This window comes from Plasmodium brasilianum, chromosome 3 (genome assembly GCF_023973825.1).
Source record: "Plasmodium brasilianum strain Bolivian I chromosome 3, whole genome shotgun sequence".
Taxonomy (NCBI): domain Eukaryota; phylum Apicomplexa; class Aconoidasida; order Haemosporida; family Plasmodiidae; genus Plasmodium; species Plasmodium brasilianum.
Window position 1 is genome coordinate 89,670 of NC_090116.1, and position 18,510 is coordinate 108,179.

At 18.2% G+C, this 18,510-nt stretch overlaps 1 protein-coding gene across 1 annotated transcript; it reads right to left on the reverse strand.

The window, feature by feature from the left end:
• Positions 1-5,872: 5,872 nt before the first annotated feature.
• On the reverse strand, positions 5,873-6,742 carry MKS88_000835 (uncharacterized protein; the record flags this gene model as incomplete). The annotated part of the gene is made up of 2 exons (XM_067219473.1): positions 5,873-6,529; positions 6,656-6,742. 2 exons carry the CDS (start codon positions 6,740-6,742, stop codon positions 5,873-5,875), a joined length of 744 nt encoding a protein of 247 aa, XP_067075203.1.
• Positions 6,743-18,510: the final 11,768 nt, after the last annotated feature.

The following is an 18,510-nucleotide window of genomic DNA, read 5'->3' on the forward strand; positions in this document are numbered from 1 at the left end:
TCGTAAATTTAAGATCATAATATGCCTCTCTAAACAATCGAATAAAGAAAAAAAGCAAACTAGCACAAATACTTAAATGATTATCCATATATATATTGATGCTTTTGAAAAAATAAAATTAACTAAAAATTTATTTACATATTGTGTAAAGATTAATTAAATTTTATTATAAGAACATTAATAACTTTTATAAAGCATTTATTATTTAAGACAGAATGAAATTAGTACACGTTATATAATACTTTTTAATGTCAGATTAATATTTGTTCACAGACGTTATCACCTAATACTATCAGAAATTAAAAAGTATAATAACTACCTATTAAGAATTTTCTTTTATTATAGATATTTAATACTTAAAAAACAATTATTTATCTAAAAATTACATAAGTTACAAAAAAAATGATACATGAGCTGTAAGTCCTTCATTTAATTATAAAGCTACATATATTCTTAATTTGATGTCCTATTAATAATTCGTACAAAAAAACAAAATAATAATAGTTTTTATTGATAATTACATCTTAAACAATAAAAACAATATAAAAATAATTTTATATGACATACATTTTGAAATATATATTCCTCATAATAATATATTTTAATGAATATTTGTTAAGCTTACATTTTTGCATAAAACATACACATTAACAAAAAGTAAACATGTAGATTTAGTTTTATTAAATGAAGAAAAACAATATACTTTTAAGTTTAAAATAACATATAATAAATTCCTTTAAAAAGTTTTTCAATTAATTATTTACAACCATAAAAAAACTAAAAATATCGATTGTTAAAAATGTAAATTGTCTCATTACATGATTGTAGTTGTACTAAATAAAATTTGATATATCAAATTAAACGTACACATAGTTTATAATAAAAATTTACATAAGAACATATATTAATATAATTTTTTCAAATGTATTTCACATTTTCTTGCGATTAATGATAAATATATATTTAATATCATTATGAAACAAAAAAAAAATATATACACGAGTATAGCAAGAGAGAATAATAAAATATCTCATAGGAAAACAATATAATAATAAAATAAATATAGAATAATACTACCTGTTATATATATTTCATACATATTTTTTTTTTATTTTCTCGTGTTAGCACATCAAGTAAATTATTTATTAAATATATTAAATGATACATTAATACAAGCAAGAATTTTTTTGAGAACATAATAACATTAAACATAGAGTACATCTTTACTATGTACATGAAAACATTTTATATGAAGACAATATATTATAAATAGACTTAAATTTCTTTTTCTCCTACATAAATTAAATATTTCAGTAATTTTACCAACATATAAATAAGATTGAAATACTAAATAACACTAACCATAATGCAATTTCTATTCCATTATTAGCTACTAATGAAGATAAACACTTAAATTTTCTCTGGTATATTAAAAATACGATTGTAATAATAACATAAAATAAATAATCTAAATACTTTTGAAAAAAATATTATAGGTAAAAAAAATAGAAAAGCTGCACTAATATATTCTGAAAGTTTTAAACTTTTTTTCTTGTTAAGGTCGATACAATTCCTATATTTATACATATGACTGAATCCTCTGTGTAATAGTTTTTTATAAAAATTATATACTGTTGTAAATGGTTTACATATAATAGATGCTACTTTTTTAAATTATCTTTTACATGCAGCTCTTGAATTATTTTTGTCATTAGTTTCACATTTAATAGCGTATTCTGACTCAGAATTTTCTCCTTCATATTTTGTATCATTACCTCTGTTTGAAGGAAATATATTTGACCATCCTACCTTTTTTGTTGTATTCTAATGATCTGACAATAAAATATCAATTCCAGGATCTAAAGTTATCTGTATACTGTTCTTAGAATTTAAAGATTTATCAAAAACACACTACAAAAAAATAAAATGTTTTAATTATTTACAATGTTATATATTTTGTTAATCATTGATACACTGTTATAATTATATATATATATAGAAAACATGAAGTATTAACGAATATAAAAAAAATTTTCTGGTGCGTTATTTTTATAACATACTACAGAAATTAGAGCATAACCAAATAAAAAGAAATTTAGGAGTTATAACTAAATTAAAAAATTTCATATTTCAATTTGTGTTGGAATTATTTAATTTTATAATATATTTATATTGGTAAAAATTAACTGTATTTTCGCAAGTTACTAATAAACGGACATTTTCATGTTGATTATAAAAATTTCTTACTCTTAAAAAAGTATTATATATCATTAATAAAATACAAATATAAACAGTAAAAAAGAAAAAATAATTATAATAATGCTTTAACCAATAAATATAACAATGCTATTTATAAAGCAATGTAACATTAATTACGATATTTTTTGGTAAAGAAAATTTTATTAATAAATGATTAATATATATATTTTTTCCCTGATAGACAATTATATATTCATTTTATTTACACCTTTTATAAATAAAATAAAATTACTTTTTTGTTTTTTGTTTAATGATTTTATTTAATATATAATTTAAAAAAATTATATATACTCTTAATCAGTACATTAAAATAAATATTACAAATATATATATTAATTTTTGTTTCTGTATTTCCTAACAACATAAATTTTTGAGCTTATTATATTTTTAAATATTATTTTATAATTAAAATATTTAAATTATTATATGGAATATAACAGAAAAGATAAAATTAAAAAGAATAAGAAAACCATAATTTTTTTTTTGTAGCACAAATTTAACGTAACATGTAAAATATACTTATAATATGTTGAACATTTACATAATATCCCTTAAAAGATACATTATAGAATTTATTTATTTAAAACATTTATATATTTAAAAAAGGGAAATTCAAAATATCTCTTTTATATTTTTTTATATAATTATTGTAAATATGGCATTATAGTTACTATATAATTTAAATAAATATATTTGATTTTTTATTAACAATCGCGAATAATTTATATAAAAAGAATTCATTTTTTTATCCTTTTCTTTTTTTTTTTTTTTATATAATAAAAATTTTTAATTAGGAGAAGTGTATTAATAATGAAAAATAAATATAAATGTACAAATAAATTTAATTAAAAATTACCTTTAGTAATTATGATAATTTTAAAAATATTTTTAAACAAAATAACTTAGATAAAAAAATATAGTTTCGAAATATGAATGTATTATGCATATAATAGTATATAAAAAAATTTAAGAAAAATTTTGAAGTTTTAATTTTTTTTATGAATATTTTATATATGACATGAATGAATATTTATTTTTTAATAACTTATAAACAAGTACTACTGAAAATATTGATTAAAATATCTATTTTATGAAACTAATATAAATGAAATAAATTAGTTTTTTTTTTGGAAATATACTTTTAGAATCATAACAATATATATGAAAATATCTGTGTTTTTTACTCTTTGTTAAAATTAGTACCTAGTTTATTATAAAAAATATATTTAATTAAATATATTACTTTAACTAAATAAATAATATTATGCTACTAATTTTTCTAAGCAGCTACTCTTCTAAAAAATAATAAATTCAATGTAAATAAAAAAATATTAATATATTTTTCCATATATCATATATTACTCTATAACATTTCATAAAAGTGAGATTATTTTCTTATTTCATCCATTTATAGAAATATCATACGTATAATTATAAATATATTTGATAAGATGCTATTTCATGGACATTTAATGTATCTATTACTTAAATATCTCTTATATTCTCATATATTACAAATTATTGTTTATATAGACAATATAACAGAACATCATAATAATTAATATTATAGCATAAAAAGAATTTCCCATGATATGTGTTATATAAACTTATATTCTCCTATATCATTAATATTTATACATTCTCATTTAACTAATTTCCATCGTCATATTTATCATTATTTGTTTTCTCCACAATTATATTTTTAATGATACATTCATTAAGACTACTTATGATAATCTAAATTAATTAAATATATTAAGCCAAATCAAAATATCATCTGTATATATTTTTTATTTTTAGATAAAACATATAATTTGATCTTAATTACATATTTATATCATATATAATTTTTATTATTATAAATATATATTTCTATGTATTTTATGTATGTACGTAAATTTATGAATTCATATATTTATTTATTAAAACACTCTAATATTTTATGACTTCTTGTATTAATAAATTTATTTTTAATTATAATATATTTTGAACATGAGTTTCATAATAATAGTATATTTTTCTTCTAATTGGTAAGGTTCCTAATGTTATACAATATTGTGGTATATGACTTTATTTATTTCAGTATTTCGTTTAAATATAGTTGATATCGTACTATATATATTTTCATTTAATACTTTTTTCCCTCACAGTTTCGTTAATTAACAATATCTCAATGATCCTTACTATAAAAATATAATGTCTTTTCAACTGTTCTTTTACTATTAATAGGTCTAAAAAAACATTTCAGCTAAAACTTATATATTTCAGTTAATAGCAAAAATAAAGGGAAATTCCACTTCTATATGTATGTCTTTTTAAAATTCCCTCTTTTTTATTTTACTTTAGTACTTTATAGAGGTTTATATTTTTTAATTAATCTGCAATATTCAAAATTTATTTAACCAATTCATATAGTATTCAACTTTATATATATTTAACTAATAAAAAGTTAAAAATAAAAAAAGAAGAAAAGTTAAAATAATAAAGCTCCTATCATGAATTGTATAATGTAATATATATGCAGAGCAAAATGTAGAAAAAACATAAATAAAATAAAGAACTTATTTACTAAATATTAAGTCATTCTGTATACCCAAATATTAATTATGGAACTCCTTAAAAAAGCAATTAAATACAAAACAAATGTAACATTCTATAGTACACTGTATAATGGAACCTAATATTATCCAAAAGCTCTAATGTATAATAATGCATATATATAATAATGTTTATAATTCAATAATAAAATCCAGCGGAATAAGATTATTAAAATAAACAAAAATGCTGTATGTGTTTCGCTTTTTAATATTTAAAATGTTATAAATATTTTATATCTTTATGTGCCTTACAAAAAAATTTTATTACTAAATAAACAAATTATTTTTTAATAATCGAAAGACAACGAAGCAGAATAAATAAAAACTTATAGTCAAATATATTATTCGGAACTACTCATATGATCTAATTAATTAAATATCATTGATTTTTTTTTTTTTAAACTTATTCTTAATAAAATTAATTTATTTTGTACGAAAAAAAAAATATATATGTAATAGTGATATAGATCCAGCTAATAATTCAGTTGTTATTTATATACAATATATATATATATATATATAACAACACATTTACATTCATCCACCTCATTTCTTCATGTGGAAAACAGGAAATGTTTACACTTAATTGAAAAAAAATTATTAAACATTTTTTTAATTAAGTCAGAAAATAGTAATTTAATAATAGTAAAGACAAAGTATAAGCAAGAATATTTTTTACAGCTACTAATACAAAGTGTCACATATGTCAAAAAAAAATATATAAATTGTGCTTTTATGTGTTCATTTTATGTTATATACATATATTTTTCAAATAATTCATTTTATTTACCGAAATATATATATGAAACACTGTTTTATGTTATTCTTAAAAAATATTTTAAGATAAAGTGACAAAAACATTTAAATATTCAAATTAACAAAAAGTTAAGTGTACATTTGTACTCTCGTAAATCAAAAAAACTTGTCTCCCATAGGTAGATCTATGAAATCTATAAAGTTATAGAATTTTTAGTTCTTTGTATATATAAATTAAAAAATTTTAGATTTTAATTGTTCTAAAAGTGTATTGTACTTAAAGAAGTATGTGCTTTATGATGCATCTCACTTTTCATTTGTGTCAACTTTTCATGTTTTACAGCTTTTCTGCAGATACAAAAAATACCTAATAAAAATAAAATCCAAAATATGAGAAGTGATCGTAAAAGAAACGGAAAAACCTTCTTTACATCCCCTGTATATTCAACAGTACCTTCAATTAATGCTGCTACCGTAATTAATATTGCAAGTGCTAAATGCAAGATAAATAAAAAATTAAAAAGAACTCCTTTTCTATCTATAAATTTTCTTAAAAACTTAAAACGAGTTCTTACAACTCCCCTAACTTTCTTTAGATAATTTTTATTCTTTAGTGTACCTTTATCAGAATATGTAATTCCTTCGGTGTGGGCAGAAGATTTAACATCCATAGCTTGTTCAAGTACTCCTTTATTATTTAATGAACTTTTACATTGTTTTTTATTTTTTCCTTTGGTTCCCTTTTTATTATTAGATATATCTTTTATTTCATACACTCCAATATTTGGTATACCTCCTTTCATCCTTTCAATATTAGAAATCCTTTCGTTTTTATGAACTTCTACTAACCCATAAGTTCTAATATCCGATATTCTATAATCATCGTGTTTTTTATGGAAATTTTTATTAACGTTACTCTGAAAAAACCAAGTATTCTTTATTTAAAGAAACAAGTAATATAATACTAAAAACAAGTATGATTAATAAAAAAAAGATACTATAAAAATGAATAATAAAAGTGTCTATATTGAATATTGCCATACCACTTTACTACATAAAATGACATACTCATTTAAAAGGATAAACTTATAAACTTTAATAAAAAAGAATAGCCAAATTTTCTCTTTCATACTGTACATTATTAATATTCTAATATATCCTGTTATGAACAAATTAATAATAATATAACATCCTTTTAATGACAAAGGATACTATATTTTTGTTTTATTTTTTTATTACATTTTCGTAAAAAAATTAATAATATATATATTAGTATAATACATTTTGCAACTTAGAAAATGTAAATAAACTCTAAAATTTTATTATTAAATTTTAACCTTTATAATATAATTTATAAAGAAAATAAACTTTAACTAGCATAAAACAATATGAATTCATTTTTGAATATTTTTAATACATAAATTATTTATTTTGTATCGAATATTAATTAATTATTTTAGGAATCCTTTTCAAAATAAAATAAAAAACAAAACATATGATTCCTTAGTATATGAAAATACTCAGATTAAATAAAATATAAAATGTATAGCAAATTAATAATGCATTATTCTGTATAAAGTATGAAATAATTGAAAACTTTAATTATGTTTTCTCATTAATAATTATTTTTTCTTAAATATTATAGTTCGTAACAAACGATTATTATTCATAAAAAATATTAATTATCATGACAATATAAAAATCGTAATAATAAACTAAAAAAAATATTTTTGAAATTTTTTTGTTAATTATAAAACTTTTATTTTTTATTTGTTGTATATTTAAGAAATAATATTTATAAGATTATGTCTAATATGCGAAAAAATATATTTTTTAGATGCAAAAAAAAAAAAAAAAATTCTTATATTTGTATAATAATTTTTTAAAAATATAATTCACAATTGAGTTCTATTTATAACATCACTTCTAAGTGAAATATTTTAAAATTTTTTTACTTTTATATATACAAATTTTTTAATAAAATGTATACTTTTAGAAAAGATATTAATCAAATTTAAAAAAAAAAAATGTACAGAAATTTATATTATTTATTTACGTTTATTTATGTTAATTTCATTTACAATCTAGCATTTTTAATATAGCTCATTTAGTTATAATTTTTCGGACATTTTGTTCATATCATTTTGTACTCATATAATATTTCTGTACAGTATAGTTTAACACATTTAATATTTTATAACAATCAAAATATACTATTAAATATATTATGAACAATACACTTACGACATAAAAAAATCCATCTAACAATTTTTTTTATAAATACAAATTTTTTGTTTTGGCAACATGCATGATTTGTAAACATTTTTGTAAGCCTTTCTTTTAAAAAATAAATCAGAATTCTGCTAAATTATTTATTTTTTCCCTAAATTTATATATAGTGTACAAATAGTTTATTTATATAGCAATAAATTTAATTTATTCCACAGTAAATATATATACAGTTATGGAATTGTTTTGTTATATATATACATGTATATATACATATATACCTTAATGACGTTTACACACATTTCGAATTAGGTCTTATTTATATTTAATATATAATATTGATATAAGTGCATAATAATAAAGCAAATTAAATATAAAATAATATTAAGCTTTAGTTTATATTGTATTATGTTCATATGTACATTATATGCACAATACATTGTCCAAAAAAAAACATGATATTTATATATATATTGAATTATTGTGGATTATAATAAATTTCTATTATATAATGAATTTAATTTATTACAAAGAAAAACCTAATTTCTTGCACCTTTAAAAAAAAAGTGTTCGAAATTATTTCGTCTTTTATAATTTAATATATAAATTATAAGTTATACCTTTTCTAAAATATTGTTCCCACAGCACAATTTCTACAAAATATCTTCTCACCTATGATGAAAAATGTATTTGATTATATAATAGTCATTAAAATAACTGTATAAGACAAGATTGCAATCATTTTTGCATTTGCATGCAAAAAGGTACCATTTTAAAATTTTGTTAACGATAACCACCATAATACTAAATATAAATAAATCCAGCTTTCCGTAAAATCTACTTTCATCGGTGTTAATCACAAGAACAAGGATGCTCATGTTACCTGGATAGAATTTATCTATTAATTTCCAATAATTACATTATTTTTTTTTACAGGAGTTTTCTAATTTTTTTTTTTGCTAACACTATAATTTATTCTAATTAAAAATGAGAATGCATGTCTACAATCCCTCTATTTTACTACTACATAAAATTACTATTTTTCAGTAGTTGTTTATTTACAAATATTCATTCTTTCTAAAAACTGATTTACTTCATACAATTTTATCTATTGTATTCATTAAGAAAAAAAGTAAATGCATGGATACAACTAAATGAACAAAATAAACAAATATTGATAAATGATTTTTCGTGTAATCAGACACATTCTAATAACTAGCGATGTTGTATAACATATAATGCTGCACAAAATTATAATTTATAAATTGTTATTAGATAATATATTTGTTCATATGATATACGGGCATGAACAAATTAATTAAAGGGTATTTTAAAAAAATATCAAACAAAATTAAATGTCAGAATAAAAATTTTGACCGACATAATTACAAGAGTAGTAATATACGAATGAGTATAATTCTAACAGAACCATAAAAGGTTTATATAAAAGATACTAGGTAACATGTTTAAGAACCTTAAAAAAATATATATAAAATTAAAGAATAATTATTTTATTTAAGTTTATACATTATGAAGAAGATATAAAGAAAATATAAAATTACATTCAAATTAAGTACATAACAATATTAATATCATTACTCAAGTTTAACATGGGGCATATAATATTTATTATAAGAAATCATCCACATAATAGATATACATATAAATATAAATATATATATATATATATATATATGTAAGTACAATTCAATGAATATATAGGTAAAACATTATAACTATTTATACTGAAAAATGAAACGATTAATGTATTTTCTAAAATCTAATAATAATAAAAATATTGCATATATTAATATTGAATTGAAACAAATATAATAATTTTTATAATATAATAATTAATTTGACATATATAGGATAAAATATGCAATCAAATTTTGAAAAATCAGCGTTAGAACTGTAGAGTATAATATTATACATATTATATATGGAACTAAAAAACGTAATTCTATAGAATTAAACGATATGAAATGAATATAAAAATATTAGCACGTATATTACATTATGACAATTTGATAAATATAATTTATTCCATATTATGTGCAACAAAATGTACAAGTTCTCTATATAGTATTATAAGACTCAATACTTACCTGTGTAAATAAAAGAATAAACATAAAATATTTTTATTATCAAAAATAAATTTTCCAATTTTTTTTGAAGGTATTTTAGTATTTAAGGACGTATTTTCTATTATAATAAATACATAATTATGCAATTTAGTATGAAATAATATTCACTATAATTTAAATGTGTGTGCCTTTTTTTAATAATATATACTATAGTTCTTTGGGAATTTATACATATTAAATAAAAAAATAAAAATATATAATATGTTGCTGAACTATTTTTTCTTAAATAAAAGTACTTTTAATTATATTTCTTTTTTTTTCTGTGATACATTTTAAGTTTGCAACATTTCTATTTGTTTATATTATGTTAGTAATTTACATAATGTACAAAATAATTATAATATTATTCGTTATTTTTTTAATAAATAATATATTTATTAAACTATAGAAAAAACTTAAGCATTTAATATTAATTTTATATCACTTTTAAATAAATCTATTGTATAAACTACAGTATAAAGCTTTAGTTTTTATAATATATTAAAACAAAATAATAAAAAATAAACAAAAAAGAATACATGAAAAAAAAAAAAATACACGAAGAAAAAAGAAAATACACGAAAAAAAAAAAAAATACACGAAAAAAAAAAAAAAAATACACGAAAAAAAATAATACAAGAAAAAAAAGAAATACATAAAAGAAAAAAATTAATAAATAAAATATTTATTATAAACAATATAAAACTCTTTCCTTTTTTTTTTTTTTTTCAAATTATCTTAAATATTATTATTAATTCAAAAGAAAAAATTTTAATTTAGTGCTCATTTGTTCGTTTCACCATAACAGCATAAATATTTATAAAATATAATTTTTATCATATTAAAGAATATAATACACAAATATATAGGTATTCAAAATAAAAATAAATAAAATAAAGCTATAATTATTTTATTGACGTTCCCTTTTTTATTTGTATATAAAAATATTAATTAAAGCTACAATTTTAATTATTTAAGTACTCATTAAACCGTTACATTATATTTTAAACGGTACTTAATAAATTAAATAAACATGAAAATATTTATTATGTATATTAGAATATAATTAATGAAAATTTTTTGTTGAATTTTTCATTATATTATGATGACTAATCCCATCATATATAAACGAAAACGTTAAAATAAGGATTCATGATTAATACATAAAATTCCCTTTAATAATTTATTATATAATAATAATATAACTTTTCAGACATGGTGAAATTGAGAAAAATAAAATAAAAATTAAAGAATAATTTCTTATATAAAGGTTTTTTTTATTTTTATATCTAAATGTTCAATAAATTTATATATTTTGAATTCTATAATTTTACACATCTATCAGCTATTCTTCTTTGTACTATTATACAAATACCTTTTACACAGGAGGAATGAATTTTATAATTATTTTCCTTTATTGATCAATATATATAATTTAAATTGTTTCAAATTTTCCCAGTAAATACTTTACTATTTTATATTAAAATATACTTCAAACCCCCTAACTTGTTTATTAACATGTGGATAACAATGATAAGTAAGTATAAAATAGTTCAAAATTAATTAAATAACAAAATGAATGAATGGGATGAATATATATGTATATATTATATTATTATATATATATAATTAAGATATTTGAAATATCAGAAGTATTTTTCATGCTTGTTTATTTTAAATAAGTTTTTAAGCATTTAAGTACAAAGGTAAAAACTTAATGGTATAAAAACCAAGTATGTTTTTAATTTTTAATTTTCATATGTGTTCCTTATTTTCTTAATTATATTTCTACATAAAATATTATATTTGATTTTATTAGAAATATCTTTCTAAATACATTATCTTCTCAATAACTTGTAAGAATACTTGAAAATTTTTATTTTCCATGGAACATAATAATGAATTACTTGTATTAATATATGTCACATCAAATATATCATGTAATAATAACTTTTACAATTACTAATTAAAATAAATACATTTGGATACACCACATGTTTATGTTTTAATAAAAAATCAAATTGGACATATTATATAACACTTACAACAGTGCAGTGTGTATTTTAAAAGAAGAAAAATTAAGTTTGATTTATACTCTTTATACCTGTATACTTTCTAAAATATTCATATAAATTATTCTTATGAATTCAAATCACAATATAAAATATAACAAGATAATTCATATAAAATAAAATAAATTTTTTGTTTAGCAACAATGATAATCCATATGATCTTTATTAATAATTGTAATGATAAAAAAATTATACCTCCCTTGATGCAATATGCATTATTATATCTTTTTTTGCAAAAGGTATATGTGACATGCATTCAGATATACTGATACAACCTCAAGATTATTTGATTATGTTCTTCAGTATAAATGTTTATTGCACTAGGTTCAGTTATTCCTCATTATTTTCAATAATAAATTAGTTTATTTTAATTCGAAAAATGTGCTCAGAGAGTGCATAATTCAGATACTCCTTTTAAAATGAATTATTTTTATTATTAAATATATTTATATTGGAAGTCCCACTATAGAACTTATAAATGTAAAATCAAATTAAAGAATCATTTGTAATATATAGATATTTAAATTATATAACTGTGCAATTAACCTCGAAAATATACGAAGTATTTACAGCATTATTAATAATATGAATGGAACTTCTTGCGATGAAGGAAAAGATGCTTCATTATAACTACATAATTTTATAGGGACATAACTATAATAATTATTTGTATGTACACTGTCAAAAATATAACTGTCCTACAACGATAGAATTAAAAGTTATTGTTTAAGTATGTTTAAATCAGAATAAAATTATCACTAATTATGGTAATACAATTTAAATCGAAAATTTCGGAAAATATTTACGAAAAAAAAATTCTTAATATTTTAATTATCCTATTTTTAATATTTCATATTAACTCCAATTGGTTGTATAAAATAATTAAATCAAAAATAATTTTATTATTTTCTTCCATTTATATAAGTTTCATCTAAGATTAAATGAAAATTATTTGTTTATAACAACACATAATAATTCAAAAAATTTTGGTATTATCCTTTATTAAAATCATATATCTAGTTCTACTTATATAAATTACTTCAATATCTAGTATTTAATTTTAGTGCTGATTCTATTATTTCATGAAATATAAAATTCACACAAAATTTTTTGAACAGTTCCTAAAAATTTATAAAAATTGTTAAAAGAATGGATAGTTTAAAAGAATATTATATATATATATTTACAAAAGTGTATTTCGTCTTCCTAAAAACAATAAAATCAATTATATAAGCACAGTTATATTATAACCTGTAATAAAAAGGTTTATAACATATTTTATTGCAGAACTATTTTTTAAATTTATAATAAATATGTATTGGTATCTCCAGTCTTTACATTGTTTCTACTTAAACAAGTACTGAATAAAGTAACACTTATTCTGTTCCATATAATAATATGGTTTTTTTTTATTTGTAAAGGCACTAATAAAAATGACATACTATAAAAATAGGATTATTCTATATGTCTATACATAAAAATGCTGTTCATATAGAATTAAAAATTTTAACACATTATAGTAATATATAATATTATCGAAAAAATACATATATATATATATATATATTGCTAAAATACATGTTAGTTATTTGTTCACTTCTTCAATGCAGTATCTCCATATATGGTAGTCTCATTTTCATTATATTCCTATGCATACTTTTACAAAGAAAAAAATATTCATGGGTTATTTTACTGACTAAATATTATTTTTTAAAGTACACATAAGTTGTATAACAAAAAAATATATTAATGCTACATTATCATTTTAAGTTAAATCTATTAAAAATAATATTTTATAAATAAAAATTAATCATGAAATATACTAGTAAAGTAGTTAAACGCGAAACTATATACATTACTCTTATTTAACAAAACCTTGTACAAAAAATATAGTAAGTTTTTATATAAACTTAATTAAAGCTTATCTAACCAAAAGAAGCATTGTTTTGTATTAATAAATTATCTATAAAAAAATATCACTTTTACTTTAATTATATTTCATTTAAAAAATTAACGTTATAAATATAAATGATTTAGTAATTGTTAATGTAAAATATACATATTTTTATACTTCTTTAAAATAATCTAACTCGTAATATATATATAGATATAGAAAATAGGACACAATCATATAATTACACAACATTATAAGATTCTAAGAAATATATAGTTATTTTCATTCCTCTAATGATATTTTAACTCTTTGTAAACAAATGCATATATATATAATTTTAATCTTACGATAAAGACAAAAAAAAAAAGAATTTATACAATTTAAATATTAACCTATGATTATAGTTAATACCTTAATTTAATACTATATTTATGTAAAAAGTAAGAAAATATATATAATGTATATTTATTTACAAATTTTTAATATTTATTTAAATATTTTTGTAAAATTGAATAAACGCAAAATTTAGGTGGAATAACAAAAATTTAATTGGAGTTAACTCTTCATTTAATTGTGAACATTTAGAAATAAGGATTTATTAAGCAATTACAAATTAGTAATAATCAAGAAATGTATTATTTTATTATATGTTTATATATTCTTTTTTAAATAATGCAAAAAAAGATTATTTTATTAAAATATCTTTTACATTAAATATGTTTTATAATAAATTTATCATAAAACATATTTTAGAGAATAAATATTAAGCTTTTTTAAGTAATATAAATATATATATATATCAGTGCGATAAAAAACTTTCATTTCATTTTTTTACATACAAATAGCACACACTTATTTTTAATTTATAAATAATAATTCATTTTTCTTTTTTATTATATTAACAAATAATAAACTTAAAATAAAACAAGATAAGAAACAGAAAGAATCGCTTTTTAATTGAATTGAAAATAATCACACTTCAATTATAGTGTATGAAATATGCTATTAAACATTTTATTTACCATACAAATATTTATTTTTCTTAAAAATTTAAAAAGATATAATAAAACATAATATTTAATAATGTATAGACAATACATAAAAATAAAAATATAAAAACATTAAAATTCACAAAAAACAAAAAAAAAAGAACATTTTCTTTATTGATATGTATTAAAATGTCCAGGTATATGTATTTGTACTTGTAAAATTTAATCATAATGGATACGTGTAAAAAAAGTATATATCTAATGATATTATTTCTTATAAAAGACTTCCTTAATAAAATTAGCATATTAGATATTATTCATTTAAATAGGCCCTAAATTTAATTTTATTTTATTTCTCCCTATTTTTAAGGTTCTTATAAACCAATGTAACTATTAATATAACTATTGGAACCAAAATTACACCATAGGCTATATAAAAAAAATGATGTCCAGCAATATCCATCAAGGCCTTCAGTACCACAACACATCACAAATCTAACTTCAGTGCATTATAAATTTCATCTACAAATAGTGGCAACAAACTATGTTTTTGTAATATTGGAAATCCTATTCCCAACAATAAAATAGAAATAAATATATAAACAAGATATCGGTATTTTCTAAATATTAGTTTTTTGTGAAGCTATAGTAGCAATCGTTCTATTTTTTTTAATATGATAATTATGATCTATTTTTTTGACCCATTTTCTTTCAAATTTGAAATGTTTTCCATCAAAGAATCCATTATTATAATCAATAACTTATTTATTGTATTTCCCTTTTGTTAATGAACATATATAAGAATCTTTGTTTTTTCCTTTGGGCACTTTTTCATCAATAGGTATATCATTTTGTTTGCTTTCTCCATTATTTGGTATCTCTTTTAACCATAAGATACCCGAATTATTATTTTTTTTACTTTTTACTAGTAATCTACAAGTTTTTTATTTAATTTTCTACCAAAGTTTCATCTTCATCAAATTATTTTGTTAAATGTTCTCTGAAAAAACTAAGTAAATTTTTATTATTTAAAAGAACATATTTAAAAATATAAAACAGTAATAACAAAAATAAAACACCAAAAATATGAATACTACAAATACATGTAAATAATATTATCATACCACATCTCTGAGAAAAAGAAATATCCAACTTAAAATGATAAAACTACAAATTTTAATAAATAACAGTGACTTAAATTTTTTTTTCATAATTTATATATTCAATTTAGTAATATATTCACTAAGAAAATTAATAAAAATAATATAACATACTTCTAATTATAAAGGATGCTCCATTTATTTTATAATTTTTTTTTTATTAAAGCTTCATAAGTACTTAATACTGTGCATATAACTACAATGCATTTTACATTGTTCATAAAGAAAAATAACTTTAAAAACGTATTTTATAGGTTTAATCTAAATTTTGTTTTAAAAACAAATAAATTTAATTAAATAAAATATTTGAATTCATTCATAATTATTCAAAACGCAAAATACAACTATTTAATATACTACACTAATCAAATAATTTTGTTATTAATACTATTCATTATAAGATAAAATAAAAAGATATATATACAATTTCCTAATATTTGTAATGTTTGAGCTTTACAAACAACGTAGAACATGCACAATATATGTATGATGCTCTCCTCTACATATTAGGATAATAATTACAAATTTTAAATATATTATCCTATAAATAAGTCTAACTTTGTAAAATTTATATTTTAGAAAAACTCGTGATTATCCTTAAAATATATTAATTATTATATCATAATGATTGTAAGAATAGTAAATGTAAAAATGGAATTTTGTACAAATTTTTTATTGTATTAATTACAACAAGCGATTTAGATAGTACTTATTCGCCTACAATTTTTACTGTCAATGATATATATATAAAATTCAATTTATAATATACTTCTTATAGTTCTTAAAGAAACGTAACTTTTAATTAATTCCAAATGTTATTTTCTTAATTTTGTATCATAATTCTTGAAAATTATAATTTCTATTTAATTTGATTTTGTATAATTATTTATAAAGGAAAATTTTTCACATATATCTATTTATTTTATTCTTTTCTTTTCATTTAAATATATATTATTAGTACAAATATTAACATAAAAAAAATAAAAGATTGACAGTAAATTTAGTAAAAAATATTAAATCCAATTGCAGTCATTCAGAAATATTTCAAATGAAAGGAATTTAAAAATAAGAAAAAAATATATATATATTTTATTATACACATAACAAATATAAAAGAATAACAATATATTTTAAGAATATATACAATTTAGTTATTTTTCTGCTTTTTTTTATAAGGATTATATAATTATTTATTTATTTTTTTTACACAAAAGTAGTGCAAAAGTATATATTAAAGGTATAACATAATCAACAAAAATAAGCATATAAATAAATAATACTATATTAAAAATATTTTTACAGTAATAATTAGTTATTTCGCAGTAATTCTGTCTTTTGCATATTGTAACACGTACAGTGATAATTATATAAATATTATATCACCCTAAATATTTGATAATATATGAAATATAACGTTATATATTTGTTCCCTTAAAAAAATTTGATACTTACAAGTATATAATTAAAATATTTACAAAAATTAATTATAATTATGTATATATATATATATATATACATATAAAAAGATAGATATAAATATATATTTTATTTTCTCAAAATAATATATCTTTTAAGAACTCTTTGTAACTAAAAATTTAAAATTAGAAAAAATAAAATATATTTACATTATTATAGAATATGTTATGTTGTTGAAAATACATATGAATTATTTTTTGATATAACTTACCCGCTTATGTTTTAAAATTAATATAAATTAATACACGACTTTCTTATTTTGAATGCACGGTAAACAAATAATAGTGGTTTTAAAAATATTTTTTCATAAAGCTATAAAATACAGTAAAAACCAAAATATAAATAATATTATATTAATGTATTTATTCTAATATATGAATTAATAATTACAGAAATATAACCATAAGATTTCATTAAAATTTATAATATTTAATCTAGTATATTATTACATCTATATGCAATTATAATTTTGTTATATTTTATTACAAAGTTACAGTTTATTTTTCATTTTTTTCAAATATATAACCCTATAATTTTCTTCATCATATGTATAACATAATAAATTTTTATATTTTGTAGAAGTAAACAAAATTATTTTCATTTATATACCTAAATATAAATTTTATTAATTATAATTTAGAAAAAATGAAATCATAACAATTCTAAAGTTACAGTAGCTATATACATAAATACATATGCTTAAAATAATTTATACAATTTTAAAACTACTCAAGGATATAATATATACCATAAATATTTAATATTTAGCAAATTTATATATATATTCAATATTAAGTGTCATAAGGCCATTTAATAGAACGTACTTTAAAGAAGCCTAAAAATAATTTAGCATAATTTACTTTTTTTTAGTATTCATTTCACCGTACAATGTATTAAATATAAAAAAATATTAACAGCATAATTATAGCATTATAATGGATTATATTAGAAA